The sequence below is a fragment of the Agelaius tricolor genome, unplaced genomic scaffold (genome assembly GCF_023055355.1).
Source record: "Agelaius tricolor isolate 1412-34295 unplaced genomic scaffold, bAgeTri1.0.p SCAF_13, whole genome shotgun sequence".
Lineage (NCBI taxonomy): Eukaryota > Metazoa > Chordata > Aves > Passeriformes > Icteridae > Agelaius > Agelaius tricolor.
This window is the reverse complement of record NW_027269273.1, coordinates 3,142,476-3,154,221: the sequence shown is the minus strand read 5'-3', so window position 1 is coordinate 3,154,221 and position 11,746 is coordinate 3,142,476. Positions and strand designations below refer to the sequence as shown.

The window sequence follows — 11,746 nt, the reverse complement described above, 5'->3', positions numbered from 1 at the left end:
ACAATTACCCCTCAGATTACAGAACTGAAATTCACTCCAAAATTCTTGTGGCCAAAATTCCGTCACTCCTGACACATTAGCACAAATGCTTTTAACCTCCTTACACATTTTCACAGGACACAATGGTTAGAGGCACATGACTCCTATCACCATTCTAAGCCAATTTTGTTCCAGGCTGTTCATCACTTGTTTGTGGTCTGTTAAACTCTGCCCTTTGGGAAGGGGTGGAATGAGTAGCTAATTCATTACTAGTGAAATTTCTGACATTTATTGATGATGAGAGGATATCTTGCAAGAAGACACCAAGTTCAAATTTTCACACAGCAGTAGATCATACACTGATGCTGAACACCATGATTGAGAGTGTACAGCTAAGTGGTTAAAACAAACTTATGGCCTCTGAGCTTTGAAGAGTCCAGTTCTCTGAGTGCTTCACATTACCGGTCACAGGAGAAGGAAAAGCATCAAGGAGCTGCAGCAGTGTAGACATGAAATGCCAAAGAAGTTATTAAAATAGTATTTTATTTCATGAATAAAAACTAAACAGAATTAGGGCACGGTTCTATTTTCTCTTTTTTCTCGTTTCCTTTGAACTATGCTGATCATCTCTTTTTGAGCCAAAGCCATATCTACCATTCCTGTGCTGATCCTGCCACTCACTCTCCAGCTGTCTCAGCATTTCCTGTGTCAGAAGTCCCTCCCTCAGCAGTCTGTTGGCAAGGGATCCCCGTCCATAGCTTTTCAGCTCCTCCTGCCTGCCCCCCAGCCGCGAGGGTCTCACGTTCTTGGCTCTTCTGAGCCCTGCAGCCTCCACTGCGGTGGACAGAGCCTCTGTGGAGGCTGCACCGTGGCGCTCTGACACCGCCCTGGGCTCCCTCTGAGTCCTTGAGAGAGGAAAATCTTCTGACACCACCTCAGCTGTGCCAGGGGCAGCTGCAGACTGGGAAGCTCGGATCAGCTTTGTGATGTTGCAGACACCAATCTGTATAATGTCATCCAGTTTCTTCTGGATGTCCCTTACAAGGGCAGCGTCAGGGAACATGTCCATGAAGCGGTAACTGAAGAGAGGCAAAAGAACACACAATTAAACCTTCTCACTGGGACAAAAATGGGATATGTACTAAGTAAAATGAATATCCATTACATGTTGCATGGGAATACATATTTTAATTTGCATTTCAGCTTCTCCAGTCCTTGTTTCTACCCTTCTCCTTCTGTCAATCACAAACTGCTGTCTGCAGAACTCACTCCCTCAACATTGATTTGTCAAGATCCTCTAAAAGGCCAAAGGAGCCCATCCTGCACCACCTACATGTGGGCTTGAAGACACTGCACTTCTAGGACTGCAAGTCATAAATAACAGGAAAAAAATAAACAGTCTTCAAGCACAAAGACAGTACCTTAACCACAGATAGAGGTCAAAAACATCATGCACAGCTTCGAGGTGTACAAGTTCCTTGATGTTCTTTGGAGCAGCCAAGGGCCACTTGGTGTGCCGGCAGAGCCAGTCGAAGGTCAGCGGCTCGTTTCTACTGAACTGCCGTGCAAACTGAAAAACAAACACATTCAGGCAGGTCCTCCAGCAGGAAAGAAGAGATCCCCAAAGAGTTAAATTCCCCAGAGTCTGTATAGAATACTGCATAAAACACCTGCTTTGTTTTACACAACCCAAATGCCACACATTCTTTTACTTAATTACTCAACACAGGAGTCACCTCTCCTTTCCAGGGCCTCATTAACACAATTTGTCCATGGGCCATGCACAGAGTTAAGCAACAAAAGCACAGAGCTATCCAGAAAAGTGTAACACTGAAGGCATTTGACTGCATCTAGCAAAGCAGATGGACTTTGTGTCTTTTTTAATCCTCCTCTCCCTATTTGGTTAATTATCTTGTTTCAGGGTTGCCAGAGTTTGGACTATTAAATGTATTCCCTGGTTTAGGAAACACACTACCCACAGATTAATCTGCCCTAGAAATCCACTCTTCTGAAACCCAGACACCTCAGCTCTTCAACTAACAGAAAAACAAGTCAAGTAAGATTCAAATCTAAAATTTTCAAGAGTACTCATGACTAGGAATAAGTGCTTCCTATCTGGCTGATACTAAAGTGGGTTTTCTTGGCTAATGAATGGGGCTTAGATTCACACAAGCATTCACAACAGCCTACCACCCTCTAACACTGCATTATGCCCTTCTGCACCTTCACTACTTGGAATCCAAAAGCTCATCATTTTCTTAAGGAAGCACTTCTTTCAACTCTTTATTAAATCACTCATTTTTTAAAGATTATTAGCCATTTCTGAAAAGCAGGGTTCTAATATTTGTAACATGCGGGCACCACATCAGTTTCATTTTTATACTATTTCATTTTAAAGGTTTAATGCAGTCTTTAAAAAGAGAACAATGAAAATACTGTCTAACAAAGCAACAGTCCCAAGTTATGTTATTATTAAACCTGCAAAACTGGAAAGTCAGCTAACTAGAAATTCCTCAAAATAATCACTCCTGGGGCACAGCAAAAACCAATTCATCCAGGCCTGAAAAGCACAGTGACATAATTCTGAGAGCAACTTACAGCTCTGTGTTTTCTGAGGTTTAAATGCTGTGTAACTGTATTATAGCATCAGCAATCACCCTTAATCCCACATTCTCTTCTTCTGTTGGCAAGCCAACAGCTCAAAGGAGCAGTAACTTGGTTTTTAATGACTGATTTTAGGAACATGCTGGTGGCAAAGCTTAACAGTGCACAAGTGACCAGGGAACACCACTCTCATCATCTCTCCCAGTTCAGAGCTCACAGACAAGGACAAGCAGTAGGATTCTCAGAGGCAATCAGCAGAAAAGCTATCCCAACTTTAATTTCCATCATGAGAAGCAGTTTTCAGAGGTTAAAAGCTCTGGTCAATAAAAACAGTGAAGAATTCAATACATGTCTAGCTATTTTATATCCCTTATACTACCAAGCACTTTAGAATGGTTTCAAATGATCTGATAGCAAAGCCCACAACAAATCCAGCAGCTAGATACAGTCCCAGTGCACCAAAACCCTCTTGGTACAATATAAACACCACATTTTTTGAGGGAAAAAACTAGCTGACCTTCAACAAAGTGGTACACACAAAAGGCTCTTTCCTGTTCAAGGGTGCAGTGCAGAAGACGTATCGTGATCTCAGATTGAGTGGAATGTGCTGAATCATATCTGCCAGAAATTTAAAGTCATCAATATTGCAGACAAAGTACATCCCATCGACCTGGGAGAGGCTCACAAAAATATCCTGGGAAAATAAAACCAAATGTAAGAATGTTAGTACAGGAGAGGTTTGTTCAACTTTGTCTTACCAAACCAAAAAATTCTTTAGAGTTTGAAAGACTAGCTATACTGAAAGAACAATTAAAAACCATCACATTTGGCAGCAGTAATAAAAAAGTGGGCAGGGGAGTTCCCCCTGCTCTTTTAGCAGAATTTGCATTAAATTCTCCAACACAGAGGCGAAGACACAACACACTATACTTTATTTAAACACTTTCAATCAGTCTCCTAAATAACAAAATTCTGGAAGGGTACATTTTAGTTACAGAGAACACTATCACAGGAACCAGTCACCACTATGTTCAGAAATTTCTCCAGGTTTGGCACTAGCATGACCCAAAAAGCTACCTTTACAGTACCCAATTCAATAATTGAGGTATTTTTAGCTCAATGTCAGGATCAGATCTATTTTAGGAAGAAAGAAAACACAAGCTAAATCTAGTATTGCAATAGAGGAGTTCAAAGAAAATATGAGACATGCTCAAGGTCTGGAGAAATGGAAGATGCAGTGCACCCTGCAGGGGGAATTTTATGGGCCCCCAAAATAATTTCTCTAATGCAAATCTTTGAAAGATTTTTTAAAAACATCTTTAAATAAACTATGAGCTTTTAAATTAAATATGTGTCTGAATATTTAAGAGATCAAAAACAACACAAGGTTTTTATCTTAACACTACTATGCTAGCCCAGAATTTCTAATTTAAATATTTTAAAGATGTGCTGTTACCTGACCAGGCTAACTCTTCCAAAAGATCTCCAGGTTTAATCTTTTATTTCAAGGTTAGAAATCTGCATTTTGCTACATAACAGCAGATCAGCAGGAACAATAATGCACATTTAAAACCATGAAAGCTGCCAAGGATTTCTCAGTTTACTAAAAGCTGTGATAAGGTTTTTTCAGTACAGTATTGGAATCTTAATTTCTATTTTTTAATGTTTTTGTATATCCAAAAGAACTGGTATCTATCTAAAGAGGAGATCAAATCAATCCCACAAAATCAGTTTTCTAAAAGTTACACAGTTTAACCACAAAATCCAGAGAAACAGGAAAAACAATCAGGTAGCTTTCAGATGTGTAGAAATCTGTCATGACCAGTTTTCTAGGAATTCTTAAATAATTTATCTAAATTTAGATCTCTAATATCTTCAGCCTCAGACCTAAAGATCTACATTTAAAATTCAGAAAAGCTGGAATGAAAAAGCTGCTGCACAGTTTTAAACACGTGTAAAAATGACTGACACGTTTCAAAACTTCCAAGTTTAGCAGAGAGAAGTTGAACATCCTAAACCTATCTGCAGTCACTTGTGTGGCAGAGAGAAGAATCCAATTGATAAAAAAATACACACAAGGCTGTCTGTCAGGCCTCCCAAGGGCAGGTTTGTACAAAGCAAGGACTATTAGTTATACTCCATTTTTAAAGCAGAAGCTAATATTTTGATCATCCTTACAATTAAGTTGGATAGAGTGGCATCAGGAAGATGATAAGCAAACATTTCTATCTGCTCAGGAGTAGGATGTAGGCCAGCTGCCTAAATGGAAAAGAAAGAAAAAACTTTCATTAATTCTTAATATTGTTTTAAAGTTAATGCACCAGAAATAACACACTGAAAGACAAAATGCAAGAAATCAAAGAACCCTGCAGACTCCAGTTTATTTAGCACACTCAGCTGAAACTTAAGAGCTTTTGTGCTTGAGCTTTTAATTCTTAAAAGAGCAGATTTAATATAAAAGCAGCACAGCAAGTCCCTATTGTAAATGCAGGTCCACTGATGAGGGGAGAAAATGATGCATCTGACTCCATGTTCTCAGAAGGCTAATTACTTTATTATACTATATTATAATAATATAATAGTATAATAATCTATTATATATACTATTGGGTAGTATTATTATACTATATTACATATTATATATATTATTATACTATATATTATATATATATGATAGTATAATACTGTACTATAGTATAGTATAGTATTAAAGAATACTATACTATACTGAAGAATACAGTAAGGATACTTACTGAATGCTAAAAAGATAATAATGAAAACTCCTGACTCTGGAAAGTCTCAACACAGTTTGGCCCTGGTTGGCCAAAGAGTGAAAACAACTCCCAGCAGAATCCAATGGAACTGTGGGTAAACAATCTCCAAACACATTCCACACCAGCACAACACAGGAGAAGCAAATGAGATAAGGATTGATTTCCTTTTCTCTGAGGCTTCTCAGCTTCCCAGGAGAAAAACCCTGGGTGAAGGAATTTTTTCAGAGAATGTGAATGCCACAAGTCTCCAAATGGGACGTATATCCCAAGTCACTCTGGCACAACTCATTTTTATGGGTTGCAAACAGAAGGAGACATAATATGGGATCAGAATATCACAATCCAGGCCCAGAGCACAGGTGTTTAGGCTGGGTACTGAGGTTCTCACCTGGACAGGAGGCACAGGCTCGCTGAGGATCTCCTTGAGCTGGGCGAGGTCGTTGTGGTGCATGGTGGTGACCTCGCCCTGCTTGAAGGAGGAGCCGAAGCGCCCGGCCCTGCCCGCGATCTGCAGCGCCTGAGAGGTGGTGATGGTGTCTATTTCCTTCTCCCCCTTCTCATTCACAGTCGGCTTCACTATGGAGTTAAAAATTATTCTTCTTATACACCTGAAATATTTCAACAAAAACAAAGAGGAATCCTTTTTTGCAAATTATTTCCAATATGAAGATTTAAAGCTTTTGCTTTTTTATAAGGTGTTTTTCTCCTCTATAAATTAGGGTATCACAGATACTACTTAGGGACATAGCATATTCTAAAGGGCAGGAGAAGGCTACTGGCAGGAGAATAATCATCCCTGCACATATCAATCATGTCCTAATTGCCTTCCAATCCATTCACCAGCACCTGCCACAGTAGTTTGTAATGATGGGACTGCATGTCCTTCAGCAATGAAATACATCTGGCACTGGGCTGAACTTGCTCTGTATTTCAGAAATGCAAGAGAATGATGACTCTGACAACCCAGCCCATTTGACTCCAGTTCATCCAGCAGGGCCTGTCATCCACGGCCAACCATCACACTGAATTAGGCCCAGGGAGCCATTCAGTTCTAGGAACCAGTTTTAAAAATAAAGCTTAGTTCTGCCTAACCAAATTAGTTCTAGGAACCAGTTTTAAAAATAAAGCTTAGTTCTGCCAACCATCACACTGAATTAGGCCCAGGGAGCCATTTAGTTCTAGGAACCAGTTTTAAAAATAAAGCTTAGTTCTGCCTAACCAAATTGATCACTACTTCAAAACTGAAATGTATGTACTGTGTTATCTAGATACAGCAGATATTTAGATGAGTTAACAACAATCAGACTGGGGACACAAAAAGCAAAGAAATTAATGTGGCCATCAGACCCAATGAAAATAAAAGTACCATAACCTGCTGCAAGTACTTACAAATTGAGTCCCATTCCAATTGCATCTGTAGCAACTAAAATTTTGCACGGATCATCAGGATCATTGAATTTCTTTGCCTGTTCAAGCTTTGTTCCTAAAATAGAATGACAGAACACTTCACATAGCAAACTTCATACATAATAAAGACAACACATCACTAAGTCCAATTATAATAGGCTGAGAAAAAAAAAATAAAAGAAATAAATTGCTATTGGATTGATATTTGGCCACAGATGGGGGGAAGAGGCAGGAGGGATTTAAATCATTCCCAGAGCTGTGGATAGACCTCATTTAATTACAACTATCTGAAGATCAAAATTAAGTACATAATAAAGGTCTAATCCCAAGATTAAAACACCAGTCAATGAAAGCTGATTACTTTCTCTAGCTATATAAAGAAGCAAAACTAGGAAAGTAGCACTGCTTTATTTTAAAATACAGCAAGCAGTACAAGGGGGTTTTCTCCTAAGGAAAGCACAAAAGCAGAACACTCCCTTAACAATAAAAGCACAGTGCTTTACCTGGTGGCAGACTGCCATAGATGACAGCACATTCCAATCCTCTGGCTTCAATCTGGCGGCTGACAGAGTAAATGTCATTCTTACTGAAACAGACAATGCAGTCCCCAGCACGGAGGTTATCCAGGGACTCCAAGGCATAATCCAGCACAGCCAGAGGAGTCAGGCGATCGTAGCTTCGGACCTACAATTCAAGTTGTCAAAAAGGGCACTTTTTCAACTCAAATTCTATCATATCAGATCTATCATATCAAATTCTATCATCAGAGACTAACCAGCAACACATCCTGCAAAGTCAGCAAACTCGAGAGCACCGTGCCCCCCTGGAAGATGAGAGCTGTAAAAACCCATAAACAGCTGTACCAGCTGCAGCATCCCCTAAAGGGAACTCAGCAAACCACTTACCTTCTTACAGAAAAACACTACCACTATTTAAAAAGGGAAGGAAAGAACTTTGCAACATCTTTGCTTTACAGAAACTGAGAAACAGTTTAACAAGACTGTAGCCATGATATTTTCTGAAAAATCCTTTCCTTAGGATTTTTTCTCCTGAGAAGCTGAGAGGCCTCAGGAACAAAATGTAACCAATGATTATCTGCTGCTGTGGAATGCAACAGGTGTATCTGGGATTGGTCTCATGTGGGTGTTTCTAATGAATGGCCAATCACAGTCCAGCTGTCCAGACTGTCTCAGTCAGTCACAAGCCTTTGTGATCATTCCTTTTCTATTCTTAGCCAGCCTTCTGATGAAATCCTTTCTTCTATTCTTTTAGTATAGTTTTAATATAATATATATCATAAAATAATAAAGCAAGCCTTCTGAAACATGGAGTCAACATTCTCATCTCCTTCCTCATCCTAAGACCCCTGCAAACACCATCACACAAGACTTCCTGCTGGACAACTTTGAGCAGTGATACCCCCAAAAGCACCCTGCATTTTTTCCTGTTTTACAGGAAAGCAAAGAGAACCTGATGTTGTGTTCACAGCTTCTCAGAATTACTTACTTCAACTTCCTCCCCTGTAGTGTACATGAGCTCTGTGACCAAGTCAATAGCAGCAGGTTCTCCACAAACATGGATTTCTTCTGCACAGAGGCCTGAACAAAGCCCAGTAAAATAAAAAGCAAAATATTACTTGTTTATATACAACAGTAGCTTTAGCTGGCTCTTAAGGTATCAAAATATCATATTTTGGTTGCTAAACACAATAAAGACTGTATTTCACCTCCTTCAACAACCCAAACCTGCACCTAAAGCCTCTCCCACAATACACCATTTCCCTAGAGCTGCTCTTGATCCCTTACCAGCAGGTGATATTGACAATTCATCTGTGTGATAATGAGAGCAGCCAATACCTCTGTGCACCCTCTCAGCCAAAACAAGAGGTATCCTCAGCCACTGAACAAATGGAGCAAAGCTTTGGGGATGTTTTACTTACTACTCATGCTTTACTAACTCCCAAACCATAGCAGAACTGAGGAGTTCTGTTTTCTGCATGAATTCACCTCTAATTCAGTCAGAACACAAAAGGGAAAAACAGGAAGTAAAGGAAGTGTGACAAATCTGCTGAACTTAGAATCAAAAGCAATGAAAGAAAGGGTCAAGAGGGAATCAGATTCCAAACTTCTGTTCCAAATACAAGGAAAACTGTTTAAAAAATTCCTCTAGAAAAATTCTAAAATTATCAAAATAAGCATTCTTGTAAGAACAGAACAGACTGATGCAGCTCTATAAATGAGCCATTTGAAATTAACACTATAAAATATTTAAAGTTACCATTATTTAGCACAATCTCTACAAAGGTAGTATCTCAAAAACTGGTGTTTTAATTGAACAGAAAAGCCTACTTCTTGAAAATAGTCAATGTAAAAGGACAAGGTAGTAAAGACTCCTTATTATCCAAGGAAGGAAAAATAAAAGAGGCATCTGAACAAAATTTTAAAGACCCATTTGTTAAGCAAAACATGACAGGTAGCTTCTTGTCATGCAGACAAATCCTTTGAGGCAGAGTATCTCTCTAACTTGCTGTGAGAAGACATGAAAAACAAATACTTTTATTTTGTATCACATAACCACTAATGACTCTACTGACTGCTAAGTTTGTATTTCATGTGCCATTGAGCTAATTCACTGCCAACACAACCAAGCTTACCTAGAAGGGCTCTTGTCCAAGCCCAGCCTCTGGCAGGATCTCTGATCATCTGAATTTCATCAATCACAGCAACTTCATCTTAAAACAAAAGAAGAAAAATATGATGCACCAAGGAAGAGCATCTAGAACAGTAGTACAAGACATGAAGGAATTTTAAAGGTTTCCTAAAAGTGGTTGCTCAAACAAAGCTAATCCTCTATCACCAAAAAGCTGTTCTGAGATGATCCATGGTTCTTGAACTGCTCTATCATAGTTCAGGAATTGTTGAAATAAGAGTGAAAAAGAAGAGCTCAGCTACTTTTGAGTCCAAGGAATAACACACACAATAGCACACAAGGATACCACAGAAACAATTCTGTGCACTTACAAGGTGTATTAGTGCTGCACATTTCAATGGTACACGCGACATGAGGAGCCTGTCTGGAGTCTTCATTGGCAAACAGACGCTCTTCTCCTGTCACCAGGTCACAGGGCACGTTCTAAAGGCATTCAGAAATCTCAGGGTAAGATTCTTGAACATGAGAGAATCCCCTTTCCAAAGAGGACAAAAACAATTTCTTACAGTAGTGTAAAAGAAGCTATCCAGGAAATAACTACTCAGCCTTGAGAGACTTGTGCCTTGTATTTGAGTCCTGTCAGAGTGAAGGTTTAATGAAGAGATGGTATCTGTAATTTGATACCTTCCCCTACTCCTGCAGGAGGTGACATCTTCCCCTGAACATTTCAGAGCTGTCACATCTGCCACCAAAGAACTGTTAGAAGAGTACAAGGGGCTCATAAAACAAGGCCCAGCAGTGAAGGAGCCTTGCAAGCTCCAGTTCCTTTGGCAATTGCCCTGCTGCCTTATGCTCACACAGCAAGAGCTCATACTATATATTCTATATATAGGACCAGCTGTGAGACACAGCTGAGGCCACCACCCTGCCAGCCCTGCCCTCCTTGGTGCTGATGGCTGCTCCATCCATACCTAAAGCCCCCTGCAGAGCCCTGCTGGAAGCCCTGTTCAAGCTCCAAGGGCCCAAACATGATCCATAATCCAGGAAGCAGCCACTGAAAAGTTCTCAGACACACTAAACACAAGGGAGAAAAGTTCAGTTATCCCTAGCAAGGAACATCACTGACTGTACCCACAGTCACTCTGTGAATCCATGTGCTGCATTACAGCTGCCTCCCAGGACTAAACAATCTTTCTGATGTGCTGTTTGGACAGAGTGATACTAGGAGTTACAAATTCTACATCAAAAAAGAGAAATCACAACATCACTACTGTACTGTACTGTACTGCTTGCAGTGCTTCAGAACTGGTCTGGCTCTCTGCAGCTGGAAACACACTGGTGAGGAGCCCCCAAAATATGCCAAAAGCAACATAAAACACTAATGAGAATTTCCTCTAGGGACCTGATATACAGCACTGCTCTTCAACACAACTAAATCTGCAGAATTTTTCAAGGATGGTGAAGTGAAATATATTTATACATTGAAGCAGAAGGCTGAGGGGAGTTAAGCAAGAGTAATTTTTTGTGTACAAGCTATAATAAAGGTCATGGGCAAAAGAAGGCATGAAAAACCTAATAGCAGAACCTGGCTAATCCAGGAAGCAACAAATCCCAGAAGAACAGAGGCAGTTACAGGGATGATTGCACAGCACAGGCTCTGGGGACAGCACTGGTCCATTCTGCAGCTAAAGCAGAAATGCACAACTGATTCTACATGAGCTGACACCACTGCAGAGCCAAGGGCTCCAGGACCACCTGGGGCCACCACAGAACTTGACAGACTTGCATTCATGAGACTGTTCCAGTAGTAAGGGTGTTGGTAAGTAATTTGACATACTGACAGCATCATTACTCTTTTGGAAGATCTCATGAGCCAGAAGTTTTAGTGGACCGCAGTATATTCCAGATTTGGCTGACAAAAATCTCTGGATAGCATGGTAAGTTTTTCCACTGTTTGTAGGACCAGCATGGAATATTATCTTTCTCTGAATAGCCCTGGCATCTGGATACCTAAAGCAAAGACAAAAAAAGTATATTTCAGTATATTCACTCTGCTCAGCCTATTTGCCTACAGAACTTCTAAGTAAAAATGAGAAAAAAGCAGATCTGTTGAACATTATCTGGCTACTGACTCAGGAGAAACTTGAAATTATCTTAAGCGTTTATTTATTAATAATTTTAATGTGTGTTGAAAGCAGAAATATCAAGTTCTTAGAGACAGTATAAAGAGGCTACTGTGTCTTACACATTGATCTTCTAAGTCACACAATGCTTTCAAAGATTCAGAGTGAAATTCACACACTGTGTTCAAAATAATTCTCATTATTCCTGCA

General features: G+C 39.9%; 1 protein-coding gene across 4 annotated transcripts in view; it reads right to left on the bottom strand.

The window, feature by feature from the left end:
* Positions 1-245: 245 nt before the first annotated feature.
* SUPV3L1 (Suv3 like RNA helicase) overlaps positions 246-11,746 on the bottom strand; it is a 20,433-nt gene continuing 8,932 nt past the window's right edge. For 3 of the 4 annotated variants that reach the window (XM_071438425.1, XM_071438424.1, XM_071438426.1), the window contains 11 exons: positions 11,255-11,423; positions 9,785-9,896; positions 9,418-9,495; positions 8,271-8,362; positions 7,268-7,448; positions 6,747-6,840; positions 5,746-5,965; positions 4,762-4,842; positions 3,101-3,277; positions 1,401-1,549; positions 246-1,058 (listed from right to left, as the gene is read on the bottom strand). In XM_071438425.1, coding sequence (XP_071294526.1) covers positions 563-1,058; positions 1,401-1,549; positions 3,101-3,277; positions 4,762-4,842; positions 5,746-5,965; positions 6,747-6,840; positions 7,268-7,448; positions 8,271-8,362; positions 9,418-9,495; positions 9,785-9,896; positions 11,255-11,423 — 1,849 coding nt within the window. In that variant the 3' untranslated portion in view covers positions 246-562. Of the gene's footprint in view, positions 1,059-1,400; positions 1,550-3,100; positions 3,278-4,761; positions 4,843-5,745; positions 5,966-6,746; positions 6,841-7,267; positions 7,449-8,270; positions 8,363-9,417; positions 9,496-9,784; positions 9,897-11,254; positions 11,424-11,746 lie in introns of those variants that run through there. The other variant, XM_071438427.1, reaches the window with a different exon arrangement.